The sequence below is a fragment of the Megascapheus bottae genome, chromosome 17 (genome assembly GCF_031878675.1).
Source record: "Megascapheus bottae isolate mThoBot1 chromosome 17, mThoBot2.hap1, whole genome shotgun sequence".
NCBI classification, from domain to species: domain Eukaryota; kingdom Metazoa; phylum Chordata; class Mammalia; order Rodentia; family Geomyidae; genus Megascapheus; species Megascapheus bottae.
The window spans coordinates 43387095-43410681 of record NC_143525.1 but is presented as its reverse complement, the minus strand read 5'-3'; the positions used below and the strand labels follow the sequence as shown (position 1 = coordinate 43410681).

At 42.1% G+C, this 23587-nt stretch overlaps 1 protein-coding gene across 3 annotated transcripts in view; it reads right to left on the bottom strand.

Annotated features, from left to right (window-relative positions):
• Positions 1-4689, bottom strand: part of Med13 (mediator complex subunit 13) — a 96812-nt gene extending 92123 nt beyond the window's left edge. For 2 of the 3 annotated variants that reach the window (XM_090351150.1, XM_090351151.1), the window contains exons 1-2: positions 4522-4689; positions 2511-2745 (exon numbers count right to left, since the gene is read on the bottom strand). In XM_090351150.1, the coding sequence (XP_090207276.1) occupies positions 2511-2745; positions 4522-4587 (301 nt within the window). In that variant the 5' untranslated portion in view covers positions 4588-4689. Of the gene's footprint in view, positions 1-2510; positions 2746-4221; positions 4270-4521 lie in introns of those variants that run through there. The other variant, XM_090351152.1, reaches the window with a different exon arrangement.
• Positions 4690-23587: the final 18898 nt, after the last annotated feature.

Below are 23587 nucleotides of genomic sequence, written 5' to 3'. Positions count from 1 at the left end.
AATTAAAGACTAAAGTAACTCACCCTTATCCAAGTCAATGAATGGAAAAAACTTGTCGTCTTCGATTTTTTTTCTTCTTTTGTTTTGTGGGTCATGGGACTTGGAACTCTGGGCCTCTCAGCAATCCCTGAGCTCTTCAGCTCAAGGCTACCGCCCTACCTCTGAGCCTGGGTGCTGTCTCTGAACCACAGCCCCACTTCCCCCTTTCTAGTGCTTAATTGGAAATAAGAGTCTCCAGTTCTTGTTCTTTAGTACCTGGACTAGCTGGCAGACTGGCTTTGAACCAGGATCCTCAAATCTCAGCCTCCTGAGTAGCTAGGATTATAGGCATGAGCCACCATGCTAGGCTTAGCCTTAGCTTTTGACCTTACAAAATCCTTATCTTGCTGAAACTACTAAGGAATTTTATATCTTCACACACACACACACACACACATCATATCTATGTACAAATATATAAAACATCACTATACATATTTAGCACCAAATTACACAGTTAGAACTAAAGACTAGACTTTCCAATAGTCATCTTTTTAGGAAAGCTGGAAAGTTTTATCATAAAAGAATGGCAACTTATCTTAAAAATTAACAATAGGCTGGGAATTTGGCCTAGTGGTACAGTGCTTGCCTAGATGTTGTTTTCTTTGGTATCACATACACAGAAAAGGCCAGAACTGGTGCTGTGGCTCAAGTGATAGAGCTCTACCCTTGAGGAAGCCCAAGGACAGTGCTCAGACCCTGAGTTCAATAATAAAAAAAAAAAAAATCAATTAACACTAATGTTAGGCATGATGGCTCACACTGTAATTCTAGTTACTCAGGAGGCTGAGATCTGAGGATTGGGGTTCAAAACCAGCCCCGGCACTAAAAAGTCTGTAAGATTCTTATCTCCAATTAATCACCAGAAAACCAGAAATGGAGCTGTGGCTCAAGGGGTAGGGTGGTAGCTTTGGGCTGAAGAGCTCAGAGACAACACCCAGGCCCACAGTTCAAGTCCCATGACCGGCACAAAAAAAAAAAAAAAATTAACACTAATGATTATATTCATTAAAAGGCAAAACCATTAAAAATATTTTTTTGGCAAAAACATTTATACTAAGGTCAGGAGCTTGCCTAGCATGCAGTAAGACCCGGGGTTCCATTCCTTGGTAACCCCTTCCACAAAAGTAGCAGGAAGTGGTGCTGCGGCTCAAGTGGTAGAGCTCTATCCTTGAGAAAGCCCAAGGACAGTGCTCAGGCCCTGAGTTCAAGCCTCAGGACTGGCAAAAACAAAAACATTCATTAGATGTTTTAAAACACATACATTTCTGCCTAAATGTTAGACTTACTGCTTACTAGTTCAAGACCCAGACAAGCCTCAAGTGGACTAAATTTCATGTAGGAATGCTTTTAAATTTTTGATCTCAGAACCCCAAAGTTAACTCTGAAGATAAAAATCAAACTAAGTATTTGATTCCTTATAGCACACAACTAATCATTTACATTCCTATAATCAAAGATTCATTTAACAGTGAGTCTTAACAATCTAAAGTAAACACAGCTTCAGTAATTATATGGAAAGTTACAGTTCTAAAGTATTAGTTGGTCCTAAAAGTCAAGAAACTAAGAAGAAAGTAATCATATTCAATTTTTCACAGTAAAATTATTTTTGTGTAACCTTTTGGACTAATGACCTTTTTTCATATTGAAGTTAATGACCTTTTTTCATATTGAAGTTAATTAAGACAGCACTTGTCTCATGTTAAAATAATCTTTGACTGGACAGGATTTAAGAGTCTTCCAAATATTAAAAAAAGAATTTAAATCAATATACATCTTCAGGTGTTAATAAACTAACAATCAAGCTCACAAGCACGGTCTAGTGGTATAGTGCTTGCCTAGCATGCACAAAGCCCTGGGTTTGATTCCTCGGTATGGTACCACATACACAGAAAAGGCGGGAAGCGGCACTGTGGCTCAAGTGGCAGAGTTCTAGCCTTGAGAAAGCCCAAAGAGTGTTCAGGCCCTGAGTTCAAGCCCCAAGACTGGCAAAAAACAACAACAAAAAAGTAACAACTTGTTCAAAACTACAGTGCAAGTATGGAAACAGCACAATGAAGCCTACTTATATGCTAATTCAAATGAAATGTACCGAGAAAGCTAATTTGATACTCCTATATTCACACAAAAGAGACAGCAGCAGAAGAATTACAGGTGAGTTACACCTGGCTACAAAAATATACTATGTTAGAAACAATGATCTCATGTTTCATTTTTCTCCATCTAATGTAACATGCCTTCCTTGTTTAAGAATGGAGGGCAAGTGAGAATGGAGGGAAGGAGAAGGTTATTCCAGGCTTATAAAGTCTCCCAGAACACACAAGGGTAACTGAAACAAAATAAAATAATCATGGAAACAAACATGCAGGCTGTATTTTTATCTAACTTCACTGAGCTTGTGTGCATGTGTGCACACACCTACCTTCCCCTGTAATACAAATTAATAATTAGAAATGTTAAATTGCTTTCACCTGATAAGTCATGGTGGATAAGATCAGCAAAATTGGGGTCTTCACCCCACCAAAATATCCACAATTCTCTTCTTCCAGGTCTTTGATCTCGCCGCCAAACACCTAGTACATCTGCCTTAAGGCAGCGACTAAAACTGCTTAAAATGGGGTCTTCTTCTGTCACCGGAAACAGAATAGGAGCAGAGGTTGGGCCTTGCCATACATATCGTTTCCATTTAATTCCAGTCAAGTCAGCCTAGCGGAAAGAAAACATGGTTATTGCAGCACTCAGAGTCAAAAGTATTCATTACAAATGCCGATTTCATTAAGACATTATCATCTTTCAATGTGTGCTTAAGTCACTGAAAATAGATTGACCAAAAAGAAAAACTATAAACAATTCTGATAATTCAACCAATAAATATAACGTGAGAATCAAAAATTAACACTGACATGTCACTGAATAGCCTATCAACATAATTTGAACTGAACAGAAATAATGATGTTAAATATACACATGCACTTTAGTATTTCCTCTCTGTCCCCAACATTATTCTGTTTAGTTAGATTGTTCCCTGGTGAACCAAACTGGAAATTCTTAAGGACCCATCATTCCAAATATGTTCTAATGAAAAGACAACCGAACAACTCCTGAAACAAAAACCCCTTAAAAAAAAAAAATCCCGTACATTTCAGGAAAAGTTAAATAGTTGCTCCCAAGGAACTGTCAGATTCGCGGTAGTCCATCATCCAAGACCGAGTTGAAGACAGAAATGTTAAAATTTGATGTCTTACTACATCTTAAAAGATGCTGATTAATGGATATTGTCAAGAAAACCAACCTAAGATCTCCCTTTGGCGTTGTGAAAGAAATTCAACAAAGGGAATTCAATAAAACTCTAATTTAAAGATGGAAAGCATACGGTGCCAAAAATGAAACTGCTGAGACATGACTGGCAGTTTACACTTGCCAACTACTTGTGCTCCGCCCACTTAATTCACTTACATCTCATCTACTCAATTTTTCTCATAGTGCAGGGTAAAAATGAAAAAGAAAGATACACAAAACTTTGAGTCATTGATGAAGCTAAGCTATTGTCCTACGGAGGACGCGATATTTGCAACAGTTGGTACTTTCCACAAAAGTCTAACAGTTGGATGTGACCGGACCTGGGCCAACCTACACAATCGTCCTCCTACATCCAGTTTCCCCAGACCTTTCATTTCAATAAAACAAGGAGCAGCCTGCTCAAAATAGTCTAAAAAAAGAAAGCAAAACAGACAAATATAGAACGTTTAGTGCAAAACCACAGCACCTCCTCCACTAACTCCCTCCACATTCACAAAAACATCATGTTCTAATAAAAGCAAGATGGCTAGAAATGGGCGAAACGGTAAAGGGTGTTCAAAAGTTTAAAAAGAAGAGAAATGACATGGCATCTACCGGCTTTTCACGCGAAGATCTGAAGTTTGCCACGGGGCTACCCAGAAAACCACCCCATATTACTTTGACTCATATAAAAAGAGTAAAACAAATTGGGTTTGTCATGTCTAAGGTTTTTTTTTGGGGGGGGGTGGAAGTCTTGTTCGCAGGGGAAGCCAAAGGAGCAAGGTAAGGCAGTCAGCCAGCGGCGTGGCGGCAATAATAGAAAGTGTGAAGAAGGGCTCCGGGTTTAATAAGGAGAAAAGCGAGAGTGGAGGGGGGGCGGGGAAGACAAGGGAAAAAACTCACGTCGAGGGAAACGTGAAGTGTCCGGCCCGATAAGGAGCCCAAGTTGAGGGCGAGACTCGGAAGGGGGGGGGAGAAAAAGTCCAAAACAAGCCAAGAGGGGGAAGGAAAAAATAAAGGGCCGGCGTCGTCCAGCGGCGCGGCGGGCGGGCGGCCGGGCAGCGGGCGCTGCCTCCCGGCCCAGGCCGACGAGGCCGGGCCTAGGCCGGATCGGGCATCTGGATCCGACCCGGCCCCCTCCCCCACGGCCCCCGGGCGCCCCCCGCGGCCGCCCCCGCCCCCGCCCGCCGCCCCGGCACTCACCAGGCAGAAGAGGTTACAGTGACAATCTTCCAGGCTGGCCCCGTTCTGCACGAAGGAGGAACTCATCGTCCCTCACAGCAGCCGCCGCCGGCGCCACAACCCACCATCCGCCATTACCGCCGCCTCCGACCAGCGAGAGAAACACAGACACCGGGGAGGGCGGGGGGGTGCTGGTTGGGGGGGCGCTGGAAGAGGAGGCCGCCGGGCCGCCCGCCCTCCCCACGCACCCCCCCCGCCGCCGCCGCCGCCGCTGCCGCCGCCGCCGCCGCGGGCAGCCCCCGCCGCCCGGCCGGCCCGCCGGCTCCCAGCCGCCCGGGGCCGAGGGCCGGAGGCGGGAGGCCCGCGCCGCCCCGCGCCGCGCTCACCGCGCTCGCCGGGCGAGCCGGCCTGCGGAGCCCGCGGGCGGGCGGGCGGGCGGGCGGACGCTCGTCCCTCCTGGGGGGACGGAGGGGATGTGCGCCCCCCTTCCACAACAAAAAATAACAGCTCACGCAAGAAACAGTCAACAATCGCGCCCGAGTGGACGGAACCCGAGCTGCGGGGCTTCTCCCGGGCGAGGCGGCGGCCGCGAGGGGCGGGAAGGGCGAGCGCCGGGAGCGCAGCCCAGGCCCCCGGCCCGCCGGCGGCGGCGGCGGCGGCGGCGTCCTCAAGCCCGGAGTCTCCTCAGCCGCGGCGGCGCTGGCGGCGGCGGCGGCTTCAGTCCATCCTCCGGCCGTGTCTCCGTGCCGTCCCCGGGCCGAGCCTGCCGAACGTCTGCTCTCGGGCGGCCTCACCGCCTGGACGCCGTAGTCTCCCCCATTTTGTGGGCCCAGCGGGCGGTGTTTTTCCCCCTTTAATCCGAATTCACGGGTTTTCCCTTCGCTTTAATGGCGGCCACAGGGACCAGCTCGCCCTCTCTGCTCGCCCATTGGCCGCCTCGGGGTCACGTGGGCCCGGGCTCCGCGGGGAGGGGGAGAGGGGGAGGGAGGGAGGGCTGGGAAGCTTTCGGCCGAGGCGGTGAGCCCCGGGGACCTGGCAGCCAAGCGGGTGGCTACCGAGACAGCGCCATCTGCCGGGCGCCCCTGCCGTGTAAAGTGACCGGGGCTTTGGCCCTGGCCCCCTCCTGGCCGAGGATGGACACCGTACAGCAGGCGGCTGCGCTTCAGAAATCTGTGAGAACTACTTGGAAATCGGTTTGAATTCTTTGGAAGAGAAAGTTGGCAAAAATTCCAAGGCATTCTCATCTATTCCATGAGGCCGCTGGGATGCAGCACAGCACCCAGGCGAGAGTCGGGGCGGGGTGGAGGCTGCACTCGGCCGCTTCCAAGTGGTGACAGGCACGCGCACAGGGACACCGAGAGGCGGGGCGGGGGCACAAACCGGACGCTTCGTTTTGTGGTTGACAGCCTGGGGACCTGAGTGGTGCTGCTGGGATTCCAAGCTGGAGCTGGTCGTGTGGGTCTCAGCTTTCTCATCTGTAAATTGGAGAAAAACAGCCCTGAAACACGACAGCCCAGTACCTGACCCAGGTAAACACTGTTAAGAGTCATTTAACCTCACGTGGTGCTGGTAAAGAGCAAATGGGACTTCTGTGTGTGAACTTCTCTAATCTCAGTGACAATCTTGAGAATCTGGATTTTCTTTACCTTGGTCTCTCTACCAGATAACAGTGGTGCCTCGCTAGCAGTGGGCGCTCAACATTTGTTGATTTACAAATGAGTGAGAGCTAAGGATCAAGTAAAATGTTATTTTGCTTTCCTAAGGTTTCCTCTCAGTTGGATTACACTTACATGTAAGAGTTACAGACATTTTTCCTAGACAGTTTTGAAGAAGGTTACACAAAGGGGAGGGGGAAAGGAAGGAGAGAAAGAAGAAAAGATTACTTAAAAGTTAGAAATGCCAGTTAAGAGTTATTTAAAAATCATAATTACCTTAAAATAAGTGGTGGACTCTTCTATACAGCTTCTTTTACCACAGAATGAAAAGCATTCCTCCTCCAGCCATTTGTTCATCTATGCTGATTAAGAGTCAAACTCTTGAAGCTAAAAGCCTGTAGAAAAAAGTTCTGCCACTTTCTAGTTGACCTTAGATCAAACTTGACCTCAGATCAAATTAATTCACCTTACTCTGTTATTGTAAATTGGGAATGAAATTACTCTTCTACTAAAGAGTGTGGTAAATGAAACAATGTAAGTATAATGCTTGGCCCAGGACTTCCTTAATATTAACTATTCATATAATTTCAAATGTCATTATTGAATGATGACACATGCTTGCCAATACTCAGGAGTCTGAGGCAGGCGGACCTAGATGTGAAAGTAAAGAAACCAATCTGAGCTAGTAGGGAGACCTGGAAGGAAGGAAGGAAGGAGGAGGAAGGCAGGCAGGCAGGCAGACAAAAGGAAGGAGAGAGAGAGGAAGAAATTCATTCTTGCACATCTACGGACTCCATTGAGTCTGTTTCTGGTCTACACTAAGCTCAGGATACAAATATGAATACGATACATGCCTGTTTCTGAACATATCTAGAGAGACAATAAAGGAAACACTTTCTACCGAAAAGATAAACTACAAGGGAGTGAGTGCTTGAATAAGATATGTATCAGCTATGCCGCTAGAGGAGGAGCATCCAAGTTGAGAAGGCGTCATAAAGTAGGTAGTATTTGAAATCAGATTTGAAGGATAAAATGAATTCGTATAAAGCCCTTTGAAGCAGTTAAATCTTATTAAACTCAATTCAGATCCAAAGGCCACATATCAAAGTCAATTATACAACCAGGACTAATTCAATCCAGGAGCTCAAATCAACTAAGGTCGGCATCCTTTATAACTGAGTGCCAGCACCAGGAGACAGCAATCCTCAGACCCAATGAAGTAAAAGCTCCCCTGATTCTTTCTCTCTCTCTTTTTTTTTTCCTTAAGAGAACCCTTAGATCTTTGTTCTGCTGCTTTCCTCAGCCTGAATCAGCCATCTGACTCTTTCTGCAGCTGTATTCATTGTAGTTTTGCCATCCATAGTCATCACCACTTAACGGGCACTTTCCTTAGGATACCAGTGACAGGCAGATTCTGCCCAAAACCTACCTGGTGGAAAGTGACACTTGACTTACCTTTTATTTGAATGTCAGTCTCCAAAAAAAGGAGAACCAGAGGGGGCGAAAGGGAGAAGTCCCGGAGACAAAAACTGTGAGAATAGCTGGAAATCAGTGGTTCATGCCTGCAATCGAAGGTACTCAGGAGGCTGAGATCATGGTTCAAAGATTTTGCCAATCTTGAACAAAAAACCTAAGTGACAATGACTAGGCCCTGAGTCCAAGCCCCAGTACTGGTGCGTGTGAGTGTATACACACGCACAGACACACACACAGAGTCAAGGATTATAGGAGAGAGGGGGGAGGAGGAGGAAGAGGAGATGAAGAAAAGGGGCAAAGTGGAAAACTGTGAACTCAACAGTTTAGAGAATGGAAACCTGTTGAGGAGGCGTGGAAGAGGGCAGCAGCCATCATTGAGAATACCTCAGCCAGCTTGCATTCTTTTGAAATAACATTTTGTATGATTTAAAGAACATTGGAACCTGGGGCCTGGCTCTAGCCCTAAGCTTTTTTGCTCAAAGCTAGTACTCTACCACTGGAACAACAGCTCTTCTAGATTTTTGGTGATTATTTGGTGATGAGTGTCTTGGACTTTTCTTCTCGGGCTGGCTTTGAACCATGATCCTCTGATTACAGCCTCCAGAATAGCTAGTATTAAAATCACAAGCTACCAGCAGCCAGCTGAAATATATTTTTTTCTTAAAATTTAAAACAAAAAGATGCAATTAAGAGCTGGTCATAGTGGTTGATGTCTGTAATTCTAACTACTTGGGAGACTGAGATCACGAGGGTGGCACTTCAAAGCCATCGTAGGCAAAAAGTTCACAAGAAAAGCTGGATCACGAGGACGCTTATGCTAGCACAGCTAAGGTAGGAAGTATAAGAAAGATATTTCTTCCTGGCTGACTAGGAGAGAGCAAATAAGGTTAGAAGCATGGCTCAAGTAGTAAAACACCTACCAAGGAAGAATGAAGCCCTGAATTAAAACTCAAAACATTGCAAAAATAAGTGATATTAGTATTTATACATACATACATGCACACATATATACATATATACATATACTTTGGTCCAATATGTTTTATATGTATAAAAGTATATGCAAATGGTTTACATTCCTTGTATTTTAACCAAGCCTTCAAAATCAATGTTTTTGTTTTTATTATTTACTTAAAGCACCTTGCAATTTGAATTACCTATCTTTCAAGAGCCCAATAGCCCTATGTGACTAATGGTTACAGCTTGGGTAGTATATATATCTAGAGGTGAAAGAGGAACACTGAGAAACCCTGAAGCTGTAGAGTGTGTGGTCTCCAGGCTGAGCACAATATTGAGTTCCTTAAGGTTATGTTAATGGTTTAATGTACTCAATTCAATAGAAAAGGAGGCTAAGAAGTGACAAATCGTTTCATTTCATGGATGTACAAAAATACTTCACTGAATACAGAAAGAAACATTTAAACAAAGTAAATCAACAAGCTGAGATGAAGGAAACATTTTGATTCTATGTGTCAAGAGCTTGAAGTGTCTCAAAAGTTTCCCTGACTTGCAATTATTTCTTTTGGTGTGTAACATCCATTCTCAGCCTCAAAATTTATAGCAAAGATTTCATTTTAACATTAGGTTTGAAGGCAGTTCCCCTCCTAATTTGCTTTCCTTTCTTTTATTTTAGGTCCTAGTCTGGGACTCAGGGATTCAAACTTGGTATGCAACACTTTCACTCACTGGCTTGCACTCTACCAAGTGGTCCTCTGCTATCTCTAATCCTTTCTAATTTCCTTACTTTGAAATTGAGTGTGGAGTCAGGTACTAGTGACTCATGCTTATAATACTAGCTATTCTAGGGGCAAGATGTGAAAGATTATGGTTCGAGGCCAACCTGCCCAGAAAAGTTCACTAGACTCCGTTCTCAAAAAACAGGGCTGGAGGTGTGGCTTAAATGGCTGATTGACTGTGAAACAGTGCAAATTCCAATACTGCCAAAAACAAATTGGTTTGTAAATCTGTAAGCTTAGCAGACATTCATCTTTCCTATCTTTATTCTGCTCCAGCCAATCATTTGAAACCTCTGGGCTGGGTGTGGTGGCTTATACTGTAACCTTTGCTACTCTAGAGACTAATATCTGAGGATCTCAGTTCAAAGCCAACCTAGGCAGAAAAGTCTGTGAGACTCTTATCTCCAGTTAACTAGTAAGAAGCTAGAAGTGTCAAAGAGAGCCATGGGCTCCAAAAGTCAAGCAAAGAGCACAAGGCTCTGAGTTCAAGCCCTAGAATTGGCACAAAAAGAAAGCAGAGACAAGGAAGGAAGGAAGAAAGGAAGGGAGAGGAAAAAGAGAAAGAAACAAAGAGAGAGAGAGAGAGGAAGAAAGGAGAAAAGAAGAGAGGGAGGGAGGGGAGTGGAAGGAAGGAAGGAAGGAAGGCAGAAACCTCTGAATTTCTTTTCTCAAAAAAAAAATTTAGGCTAAATAAGCTCTATGATTTAGCCCCTAATATGTGACACATTATGTATATTAGGGCAAGCGCTAAATATCTTTGCCATGAGCTTCTGAGGTAAGTACTATAATATCCTAGTTTTCTAGATTGAGATACTGGGGTTTAGGGAGAAGCTTGCCTGGGGCCACAGAAGCCTGTGAAGTGCGCTCAGGGAGCCTAATATATCATCAGGGCTTTAGTGATACTTCCTGGGACAATTGAAATTGGATCTTGAAGGATGAGTTGGGGTGAGCCAAGAGAAGACTGTTGGGGGAAGGGAAGGAGAGGCACAGGAGAAAAAAGGGGACAATGGAACAGTTTGGTATTGGTGAGAAATGATTTGGCTAGCAAAGTACTCCTAGGCCTGAATTGTAGAGTTTGGATTTTGTCCAGAAGAGAATGAGTAACCATTAAAAGACTAAACATGAGAGTGAGGAGCTGAGGTTTGTTTTTAGAAACAAGATGCCAGGAGACTCATTGGGGGCACTGTAGTAATTCAGACAGGAAGTGAAAAGGCCTGAACTAATTAAGAGGAGTTTATCTAAAAACATCCTTTCTGTTTCACATTTATTCCATCAAGGAATCAGCAAGGAAAGTGGAAAAGTAGAGGAAATCACTTCTGCTAACTGCTGAGTCTTCTTTGCTTACTAAGCAGATGATTTTTTTTTTTCCTGAGTGGTCAGAGCTAACAGGGAAGACAAGTTCTTTGAACCTATTCCTCTTGCTTAAAAAAAAAAATATTCAGGAAGGATTTTGGTCTTACAGAAACTTTACTTCTGCCCAGATACAAGTTGACTTGCAATTTTATTATTCCCTTTCTCCAAGAAAAGTTTCAAAGGAATTCAGAAGATATGGCAGGCTCACCTGTGGCTCAACCTTGTAACCCAAGATACCAAGGAAGCTGAGATGTGAAGATCACAGTATGAAGCCAGGAAAGTCCCTGCGACTCTTACCTCCAATTAACCACCGAAAAGCCAGAAGTAGAGATGTGGCTTAAGAGATAGAGCAAAAGCTTTGAGAGGAAAAAAGCTCAGGAACAGTGCTTAGACCTTGAGTTTAAGTCCTAGTATCAGCCTAGCTGCATGTAGCAGCCTGCACGCACGCACATGCACACAAAACAGTTTGTTGGTTGTTTGGTAATTCTTATATATTCTCAGATTCATCCCCTCCCCCATCTTCCAGGTCCCATTTCCATTTCTTCACGGTTTTGTTTAGTTAGTGGAAATGAGAGTGGCAGCTGAGGGGTTAGAAGGAGACAATTTTCCTTTTCCTCTGCTTCAGACAGTATCGCCAGCCTTGGCAACTTCTTCTTTACAGTTCCACCTGCAGATGAGAAGTCCACTTGTGGTCTCTGCTTCTGCTGGACTACTCTGGCTTCTGAGAATTGGATGTGATCAGTTTGTTGCTGTTGTTACCGCCGCTGCTGCCTCTACTGTGGCAAAACAAATTACCTGGAAACTTCATAGCTTAGAACAAACATTTTACTATCTCACATTTCCCAAGCTTTAGTAATTGGACTGTGAGTTAGGGAGGTACTTCTGGCTCAGTCTCTCATGACACTGAAGTCAAGATATTGGCTGAGGGTGGGGGGAAGGAAATGGGGACAAAAACATGGTGAATGTAACTGTAAGCTCTCTATACATTACCCCAACAATAAAAAATAAAATAATAAAATAATAAAGATATTGGCTGAGGCTGTAGTCATCTCAAGGCTGGAGTATGGCTAAAGAACTCACTGCAATGCTCGCTTATGTGGTCATTGGCAGAACTCACTTCTTGATTGGCTGTGGGCCAAAGACTTGAGTTTTCTGCCAGATGTGCCTTTCCTAGGAGTTGCACATAATATGTGATAGGCAGCTTCCTTTTCCAATAAGGAGTAAGCATAGACAGACAGACAGACAGACAGACAGACAGACAGACAGTGAGTATGAAGGAAAAAGACCTAGTCACAATCTTCCTGTACCCTAATCTCTCAGGCTATTGATGGCACAGGTCAACTATAACTTATCCAGGGAGGAGCTAGCTACTAAAGGATATGAATACCAGGAGGCAATGATAATTAAAGAGTGGGCTATCTTAGAGACTAGTTGTTACCTTGGAAACTAGCTACTATCTTAAAGCCTTGCTACCAGAGTTCACTCTTTGGTCCCCATGTAAAATACACTCACAATCACTGAAAGTATCATCTCATTACATCATTGCCTTGAAATCCATCATCCCAGCATTTAGATCAAGTCCCAGACTCTGGAGGCTCCTTGAATATAGTTCATTACGTACAGCTGTTTGAATACAGTTCCTATCTACCTGTGAAACTAAAGAGATATATAATCCACCCTTCCAATACACATATCCAGTAACCAATATCAGATATAAATGAAACAGATTGACAGGATAGTAGCTATAGATATTCCTGTTCAAAGAGCTAGAAAGTGGTCAAGTGTAGTGGTACATGTCTGTTATGCCAGCACATGGGAGGCTGAGGCAGAGAGAGAGAGACAGAGAGAGACAGAGAGACAGAGAGAGAGAGCGCACTAGAGCTGAGAGAATATATGAGGGCTGGGAGTTTGGCCTAGTGGTAGAGTGCTTGCCTAGCATGAATGAAGACCCGGGTTCGTTTCCTCAGTACCACATACATAGAAAAAAGCTGGACGTGGTGCTGAGGCTCAAGTGGTAGAGTGCTAAGCCTTGAGAAAGTCCAAGGACAGTGCTCAGGCCTTGAGCTCAAGCCCAGGACTGGCAAAAAAAAAAAAGAAAGAAAAATACATGAGTCCAGGCAAGGTAGTATATGCCTATAATCCCAGCACTTAAGAGACTGAAGCATAACGATCATCACTTCTAGCCAGCCTGGGATATATAACAAGATACTATCTAAAAAGGGAGAGGAGAGAAAAAAATAGGTAAGACATTATCTCTTTAAAGAACCTTTTATTTGACTGAATAATATCCTGAGACATGACCTTAAATTCTTCTGAGCTTTTGACAAAAAATTTCCAGTTAGCTTCTTCTGTGTACCTCTTGGGATTTCCCCGCTGTGGTGCTAAGGATCAAACTTAAGGGCCATACTTGCTCTGCTCCTGAGCATTAGATGAGCCCTGGATCCTGTTTTATTGGCAGTGCCTACAGAATTGGTTTTTTTCTTCAGAGTCTGGGTTTTTGTTTGATTTTGGTTTGTTTTTAAGGTGTTGGAGATTGAACCCAGAATCTCACGTTTACTTAGGCAAGTGTTCTACTACTTGAGCCACATGCCCAAGTAGTAGAACACGTTTGTTTGCTTGCTTGTTTGGTGCCAGTCCTAGGGCTTGAACTCAGGGCCTGAGCACTGTCCTTGGGCTTCCTCAAGGTTAGAGTACTTGAGCGATAGCACCACTTCTGGCTTTTTCTATGTATGTGATACTGAATCACACCTGCGTCTTTGTGCATGCTAGGCCAAACTCTGGGCTCCCCACATGCCCAACTCTTGATTTTGAGATAGGGTCTTTTTGCCTTTGCCTCACTGGCCTGAAACTCACGATCCTCCTGACCCAGCCCCTCCAGCTAGCTAGAGTTATAGGCATGTGCCACTATGCCTGGCTGTACCTAAATTTCAGTGCAATTATTTGTCATTTGAGAGTTTCAATGTAGAAAATTCTTTTTCATTTAACATTTGTCTTTTTGTTTCCTTTTTTCCTCTCCCATTTTACCATTAGCAGTAATTAGAAATCTTTGTTTGGAAATCCCCTTAACTAGATCACCCAGGTTCATGCCTATATTTTCTGTTTGCCCACAATTGTATTACTGAAGTTTCTGTCATTATATAATAAAGATTCCCTTTCTCCCAGGCATGGTGGCTCATGCCTATCATCCTGGCTACTCAGGAGGCTATCTGAGGATTGAGGTTCAAAGCCAACCTAGGCACTAAACGTCTGAGAGACTCTTATCTCCAATTAACCACCAGAAAACTCGAAGTGTCAGTGGCTCAATGGGCAGGGCAGTAGCCTTAAGCTGAAGAGCTCAGGGACAGTGCCCAAGCCCAGAGTTCAAGTCCCATGACCAAGACACACAGGCACACACACACACACAAAATTCCATTTCCTATGGTTTCCAAATGCATTACTTGGATCCACAGCAAAGATCATGACAATTTCTTCAAGCTACTTTAGACTTTGACTAATGCTCCTCAAAACTACTTCCCACATTCATATTCACTTTTGAATTTAAGGATGTTGCTACAGCAGAATATCACTTCTAACTACCAAAATCTATATTCGTATTTATCTCTGTGTAACAAGTGACTTTCAAAGTTGGCAGCTTCTGAGGCTTATTATCTCATTTGGACTAGCAATCTAAGATCTGGCTTGGAGCTTTTCATACAGTTGTAGTCAAACCACTGGCTGGGCACCAGTGGCTCATACCTATAATCCTAGCATCTCAGGAGGGTGAGATGTGAAGACTGCTATTCAGAGCCAGCCGCACTAGGAAAGTCCCTGGGATTCTTATCTCCAATTAACCACCAGAAAACCAGAAGTGGAGCTATGGCTCAAAATGGCTGAGCACTAGCTTTGAGTAGAAAAGCTCAGGGACAGGGCGTAGGCCCTAAATTCAAGCTCCACAATCAAAAAAACCCCAAACAGCAACAACAAAAACAGTAGCAGCTTACATGATATTGAAATATCATATTGTAATCCACAGATATGTACAATTAGTGTGTAGCAATTTTTTTGTGTGTATGTGTGCATATTTGCATACACGTGTACCAATACTGGAGCTTGAACTTAATTCCTCATGTACTCACTTGGTTCTTTGCTTAAGGCTTATTCTCTACCATTTGAGCCACAGTTCCACTGCTGATCAATATCAACCAGGATTATAATTATCTAAAATAAATTGGAGCTAAGCATCTGCTCCAAAATATCCATGCCACAGTGGGAATAGTCATGGTATAGGATCTTTTTACTTAGTTTTCCTTCTGAATCATCCCTCTTCAGAAGCCATGTATGACCAGGCACTGGTGGCTCATACCTATGTTCCTAGTTACTTGGAAAGCTGATATCTGAAGATCATGGTTCAATACCAGCCCAGGTAGAAAAGCTTGTGAGACTTCATCTTCAGATAAAAAAGCCGAACTGGGAATGTGGTTTAAATGGCAGAGTGTCAGCCATGACAAAGTGAAACAAGAGTGTTAGGCCTTGATGTGGGCACACACACAAAAAAATTGAAAGACCATGTTTGCAGAGGTAACATCTACTCCTTTAATCTTCTAATTCTAGGAATCTCTTGTTTATGTGGCTTATCTCTGGATTAGCCCACTGTCTTTCTACTCCCTGCCCCTCAAGTGTCTCCAAAATTTTTCAAATTAGTTTTTCATATTAAATTCTTTCTTTTTTAACTCCCTGGCATGCTATTTTTTTTTCTGGATTCTGATGCATCCAACTAAGTCTTATTGAGTTGAACAGATTTCTTTACTGAATGACTTCTCAGAACTTTTAATGTGCTAATGTACATTAGAAATCTCCCAGAGGAATTGCTAGCATGCTTTCCCTAAACTCTTTTTCATCACAAACCCTCTTTTTTCTTTTTTTTTAAATTTTGCCTTTAAATAATCTAATCGCTGGTGCAAAAGGTCTGAGCTATAAATATCATAGATTGGTTTGAAACAAACATGAGAAGGAAAGTAGCAGAACATACGGTAAACATGATAGAAGCTAAATCATGTAGGGAAAGGTATATGACATTAATCTCATAGGTTTTGAGGAATCACTAAAGATTGCCTCCAGCTAGGTGGAGGAAATGTTAAGCTAAAAAAAGTTTTCTTTTTTTTTTTTTTAAGTTGGTCATAGGGCTTGACCTCTGGGCCTAGGAGCTGTCCATGAGCTCTTCAGCCCAAGGCTAGTACTCTACCATGTTGAGCCGCAGACCACTCTTCCAGTTTTCTGGTAGTTAATTAGAGATAAGAGTCTCATGGACTTTCGTGTCTGGCCTGGCCTTGATCCAGGATCCTCAGATCTCAGCGTCCTGAGTAGCTAAGATTACAGGCATGAGCCATTAGTGCCCGAATAATAATACACTTTTTCATTTACATGAACGATTAATTAGTTCAATTAACAAAACAGAAATAAAGATCATCGCATTTAAAAGGTTTCTCTTAGGGCTCAGGCCCTGAACTCAAGCCCATGACTGGCAAAAAAAAAAAAAAAAGAATTAATAAAAATAAAAGGTTTCTCTTTTCACTACCTTTATTTTTTGTTCAATAGGGTTGAAAACCCTTAGCCCAAGTTTCAAGAACTCCGTTTTTTTCAATATAATTGAAGAAATATAAAAGAAAAATGGAGAAGAGGGACAATTTATTAAATCCTAGCTACTCAGAAAGGTGGAATCTCAGTATTATAAGGCAAACCCAGTCCAGGCAGGAAAGTCTGAGACACTTATGCCCAATTAACCACTAGAAAACTGGAAGAGGTGATTTGGCTCAAGTATTAGAACACTAGCTTTAAGCAAAATCACTTAGGGATAGCACCCAGGCTCTGAGTTTAAGCCATGCAACTGACAAAAAAAGAATTGGTGATAAGAAAGGAAGATAGTAGCCAGACAAAAGACTTTTATCTCTAACCACCAAAAAGCCAGAAGTAGAACTGTGGCTCAAGTTGATAAAAGTACCAGCTTCAAGCAGAAAAAACTAAGGGTTAGCACCTAGGCCCTGAGTTCAAACTCTAATAAAAACGTACACACATGAAGAAGAGGAAGATGAAGATGAGGAAAGAGAAAAGGAGCTTTACATTAGATATCTATGCTATAAACAAGTTATCTCAAAACTTGGTCTCTCAAACAATAAACATTATCTCCCATAGTTTCTGTGGTTGGTTTAGAGTTTCTTCTGAGGTTCAGTCAGTTGTCATCTCAAGGCTTGATCTTAGTTAGCAATACTTCTCCCTATGGAGCCTCATTCACATGGATGGCAAGCTGATTTTGGCAGTTGGCAAGAGGCTTCATTTTCTCTTCATATGAGTGTATCTTCAGGGATCCTTACAGCCAGGTGCCTGGCTTTCTCTAGAGCAAGGGATACAAGAGGCTGTGCAGAGTTTAAAACAGTTTTATTGTATAGCCTCCAAAGCCACCTCATATGGTCTTTTTAACACACAAGGTAGCCCTGATTCTGTGTGAGAGGAGAAAATACAGATCATTTTGGGTTATCTTGGAGGCTTACTACTGTATCATGATCTTTACTTTTCTAGATCCTTTATTGTTACTCTTCCAACAAAGCTACTTGCAAAATCTTAAGCCAAATCAAGTATGAAGCACTAAAAAAAAATAATCATATTATATTGCCATATATATATATATTTATTTTTACAATTTCAGCTAGTCTTCTGGCTTTTTCTGGTTTTTGTTGTTGTTGTTTTGTTTTATTTTGTTTTTGCCAGTCCTGGGCCCTGAACTCAGGGCCTGGTCATTGTCCTTGAGCTTTCTTAAGACTAGAGCTCTACCACTTGAACCACAGCACCATTTCTGGCTTTTTTTCTATGTATGTGGTACCAAGAACTTGAACCCAGGTCTTTGCGCCTGCTAGGCAATCACTCTACCACTAGGCTAAACTCCCAGACCCTAGCTTTCAATGTTTTTGAAAAATTTAAGAATTCCTATTGCAAAAATTAAGCAAGTCAGTGTGGTAACTCACACCTATAATCCTAGCTACTCAGGAGGCTGAGATCTGAGGATCTGAGGTTCAAAGCCAGCCAAGGCACTAAAAGGCTGTGAGACTCTTATCTCCAGTTAACCACCAGAAAACCAGAAGTGGTGCTATGGCTCAAGGATGGGGGGGATAGCCTTGAGCTGAATTGCTCAGGGACAATGCAGAGGCCCAGAGTTCAAGTCCCACAACCAACCAAAAAGGAATATTAAGCAAATCAGAAATCTCAAAAGACAAGGAATGATCCAAAGGCTAAAACACACAGCATTGATGAAGAAATGATATCAGTATTTTTTCGTATTTATATTCACTGTAATCAAGTTCACTTGTATGTCTACTAGTACGCATGATTTTTGGTTTTTGATGGTATTATGGTTGCTAGGCAGGCCTTCTACTATTTGAGTTATGATTTTGGACCTCAGTGGTAGAATTCTTTTCTAACATGTTCAAGGCCCTTGGGGACTTACTAGTATCACATAAAGAAAATAATAATTAGTTATTCATTTTTTCATAGAAATATTAGGTTTGAACTCAGGACCCCATGTTCTCACTCTGCTTGCTTGTCAACCACTTGCACTCTATTAGATGAGCCACACCTTTAGTCCTTTTTTTTTTTTTGCCAGTCCTGGAGTTTGAACTCAGGACCTGAGCACTGTCCTTCAGCTTTCTCAAAGCTAGAGCACTCCCACTTGAGCCACAGCACCACTTCCAGCTTTGTATTTGTACATGGTTCCAAGGAACCGAATGCTAGGCAAGCGCTGTACCACTAGTCCAAACTCTTGGCCATGATTCTTCACTTTTAAAGACAGCTAACACAATTAGTATTGGTTTGTTTTCTTTGTACAGCTCAGATGATGATTCATAAGAGACCAATGCATATATTGATATGGTGAAATGTTGTGTGGTGACCAAAAATCCCAAGAATGTGGCTTGTGTCCATACATGGAAATGTGTATACAGAGTAATGTAAATGGAAAAAAAAGACTTGATTACAAAATAACCTGTATAGTCTGATGAAACTATGTAAACTTACATGTGTGTACCGTGTACCACAGGAAAGGAGGGTGAGAAGCAGAAGTGCCGAGGTCCGGATGAGGCAGGGCCTTAATCTGACTGAGCTGGGATACCAGAGCAATTGTCTGCTTGTGCTTAGTTTCTTCATCTGTGTACCTGGGGGCGGTGGCTCACATGTGTAATCGTAGCTATTCAGGAGGCTGAGATCTGAGGATCGAGGTTCAAAAGCCAGCTCGGGCACAAAAGAACCTGAGACTCTGATCTCCAATTAACCTCTAGAAAATGGGAAGTGGAGCTTGGCTCAAGGGTAGGGCGGTAGCCTTGAGCTGAGGGACAGTGCCCAGGCTGAGTTCAAGCCCCATGACCCACACAAAAAACAATGAAAAAGAAAAAAATCAAAGATTTAGAGTTGAGCCAAGTACTAATGCTCACCTGTAATCCTGGCTACTCAGGAGGCTGAGATCCTAGGATTGCAGTTTGCAGCTAGCCTGGGCAGGACAGTCAATTAACCACCAAAAGCCATTAGTGCAGCTGTGGCTCAAGTGGAAGAGTGCCAACGTTTAACACAAGAGCTAAAGAACAGTCCCCAGGCCCTGTATTCAAGCCCTAGTAGTGGGGCACACATGCACACACATAGACACATAAATTAAAATAACATATAAGCAGCCAGATAAATCCTTGTGAGACTCTTATCTCTAATTAACCACTCAAAAACTGGAAGTGGTGCTATGGCTCAAGTGGTAAGAGTGGTAGCCTTGAGCACAAAAGGCTTAAGGACAGCTTCCAGGTCTTGATTTCAAGCCCCCCAACCAATAATACATAAATTAATCCATTTAATTAAATACCATATAGCTTCCTGCTTACCACTTGCTTTCCCATAAAGTTGTTTAGGTTAATAATAGTGTTAAAGATCATCATGTTTTCCATAAGCATTATCTTGTAGAGAATAAAGCAGAGAGACTGATTAGCAGCTCAGTAAGCACTTATGTAGCATACATGCAATCCTGGGTCTGGTCTCCAGTAACACTGAACAAATAAATAGGAGATAAATAATATTCATAAATAAGAACTAAGTGACAGATAACTATATTGTTCTGTTTGCTTTTTTTTGTTGTTACTTTGCTGATCTTGAGACTTGAACTCAAGGCCTGGGCATGGCCCCTAAGCTTTTATGCTTTTATGGAGTGGGGGTGGGGGTGGGGGAAGTTTGGGCTAGTGGTAGCATGCTTGCCTAGCATGCATGAAGACCAGGGTTCAATTCCTTGGTACCACATACACAGAAAAAGCCAGAAGTGGTGCTGTGGCTTAAGCGGTAGAGCTCTAGTCTTGAGAAAGCCTAAGAACAGTGCTCAGGCCCTGAGTTCAAGCCCCAGGACTGGCACAATCATCATCATCATCATCATCATCATCATCATCATCCTCTTCTATCACTTTGAGCCACAGTTCCATTTCTGGATTTTTTTTTTATACTTAAATTGAAGATAAGAGTCTATAGACTTTCCTGCTGGGGTCCGGCTTTGAACTTCTATCCTTAGATCTCAGTCTCTGAATAGCTAGGATTACAGGCATGAACCTTTAATGCCAGGCCTATACATTTTTTTTTTTACTTTTAAAGTAAACTTTTTAAACTTTTTAAAATAAGAGGTGGTAAGTTACTAATAGTTTTGGAGTAGAAATGTAACATAATTAAAGTACCATTTTTTGAGGGGTTGCTGTACTAAGATTTAAACTCAGGGTGTCATACTTGTTAGATAAGTACTCTATTGCTGAACCATGCTAAAATAGCATGGTTCAAACAGTGGTATCATGCTTGGTAGGAAGAGAGAAGAAAAGCAATGAACCTGAGGTGGTGAGGATTTGAACTTAGGCAGGGCCGTGATTTATTCATTTTAAAAAATGTTATCTATGGAGCCCCTCAATTGGCTACCTGGAAGAAGAACAAAAACAATGTAAGTACACATTTTCACTCCATCTCTTTCCCTACTTTATTTTCTTCACAAAATGTATCATTACTTAAATTCTAACTAATTTATTCTTTCATTATCTGTGTCACCCTCCAGAAAATAACTTTCATGAAGACAGATGGGATGTTGCATATAAGAAATGCTGGATGCAAGAATAAATAAAAATTATATTGAATCTTGTAAATAAGGTCAAATATCTTTTCTGATACATTTCCAGGACTTTGAATCATCACACTAATTGAGCCCACAACAGACTCTATAGACTCTAACTACTGTGATACAATGAACAAGAAATTACTCCTGTGTCTACTCTTTTTCAGGCTACTATGACTACTTCCACATCAAATTTATTCCCTCCTGCTCAGAAATGCTTATTTCTCAGATATAAAAAAAGCAGAAAAGAAATGATGACCTGTGTTTCACTGGCTCCCATTTCCCAAGGGAATCGCCAGATTTTTATCTGGATATTTGTTTATTAATATGATTCAATGATTAAATATACTTATTAGGTCTTTCCCTGCAACTTCAGTTTACTAGCTTGCTTGAAGGTAAATAATACCAAACATTTTCTCCTTAATAGTTATGGGGAGATGGAGCAGAAATGATGGTCAGAATAAGGATGGTGACCTTGAAACATCAACCATTAGCAATGGTCTCTTAAACTTCCGGTTTCCATCTATGCTTCTTGTTTTCCTTTCCCTTTTTCATTTTTTTTCCTCTCCCTCTCCTTTTACTTTCTCTCCTCTCACCTCTCCCCCACCCCTTGAAGGGGAGACAAGTTAAAAAGAAGCTTTACAAATAACAAATTATAGTCTGCATAAATGCTAATAGTGGAATGAAATCCAGTCGATGAAGGTGTTTCACTCTGCAACAGCTTCCAAAGGCTGTTTTGCTTTGTTCTCTGAAATCTGGATCATCCATAATTAGGAAGGTCGGTCCTATTCCAAAGGGAATGGAAGTCCCACTTGTCTAGTTGGTACCTGGCTCTGTGTTTCTTGAAAGCTGGAAACTGGCCATTCCTCATTGCATTCCTCCCTTTCCAGGGAGGCCCTATAACCTGCTGGGAACCTGTTGCTAAGAAAGAAAACAATTCTTCCTTTTGTTCTAATACAGCTCCTGAAATACTTTTTCCTCTTCACCTGACCTCAGGCTATTTCTCTTTCTCTTGTTGTTGTTTTGCTACTTTAGCAGCTGCACTCATCATTTCTCTTTTCATCTTGGCTATGGAAAGCTGAGGACTTGTTCTGCCCCCACTATTAAACCATTCCTCCCACTTTCTTGTGTATTAATCAGCCAGGTGCCCCAGGGAGCTGTGACTTCTCAAAGTCATCTTGTTACATTTTTACCACGGCCAGCACCGTACCTTAAGGACTCTTGTAATAATAAAATAAAAATAATTGCCATTATTAACTAGAGCGAATCATGTTGAGCAAGATAAGTCAAGATCAAAGGAAGAAAAGGTGCATGGTCTCCTTGATATGTGGATATTAGATCCAAACAATACAAGAGCGATGACTCAGTATTCGGGTACCCAAGGTTATTGACACAGTCTTGGAGATATAAACATAACTACATAGACATGAAAGTCTATTGATGGGATATATATTCTACAGATGTAATATTATATAGATCAATATGTATCTATGACATACAAAGTCTCAGCTTAATTTTAATTATGGTCTAAAAATCTATGTGCCAGTAGTTACATATAGAGATTCCATTCTTGAATTCTTGTTTGCTAAACATGATATTTGAAATATGGTGTAAAAATCAGTGTTAATAAAATCTTTCAAAAATAATTGCCATTATTTACTGGCACATGGTGCTAGGCAATTTACTTAGATGATTTTATCTAACTGTCTCCACAATCCTGTGCGATCTGGTTTGAGTAGGTAGGTCAACAAGGGCTTTATTTACATGATATCAATTAAACCATACACAAAAGATTGTGACAGGGTATGTTGAAGTGTGTGACTATTTCTATGGGCTAAGACCCCCCCAAGTCCTCAGAACTTCATAGAGATTGTTCTTTACATGGAAAAAAACCTACATGGCATATATTTACTAAATCCAGCAGCAATAGGTAAAACTGGTAGAGGCTCTAGCCTTGAGAAAGTGCAAGGACAGTGCTCAGGCCCTGAGCTCAAGCCCAGGACTGGCAAAAAAAAAAAAAAAAGTAGTTTTTCCTTGCCAATATTGCCAGACATCAGACCTGTTAGTGAAGCCATCTGATTTACAGTTTTCTAGGAGAACCAAAAGAACTAGGTAATGCTAGCTTACTGTCAACTCATGTAACTACAAGAAATTTTTAAAATGTAAACAACTAAATCTTAGAGTTGGTGTTCATGAAGCAAAAATAACCAGTAATAATTAATGATGCAATATTAAATATCATTCTATTATAGATAACTATGTAATATAATATTTTAATGGCATTAATAGTATAATAATAAGTGAAGAGACCAATGAATACCAGAATTGTACCTTAATCCACAGCTATTACCTCCTCCCCATCTCCTCCTCGCCAAGGTGTGGGGAGAAAAATAGACACAGAAGACAGTGACAAAGGCAAATAAAATGGTACTTAACCTCAAGAGGACAGCTGAAGTCTTACACAGTCAAAATGGACACGGGCTGAATCAAGCTGTATCTTTATGTTACAGCCTGACTATCAACCTGGCTGATCCTTCTCTCTACACATGAGTGCATGCCCAGGTTGAGGGCGATTGGGAAAAATCTCAAATCTCAAAAAGAAGAAGACTCCTCAAGGAGCCCCACTCCTATGCATGATCCAAACCCAGCATGCATGACCTTGACCACTGAGGAAAATATCCTGGTCAACTGCTGGAATTTGACTGATTACATTAGCCTCCTTTTTGTAT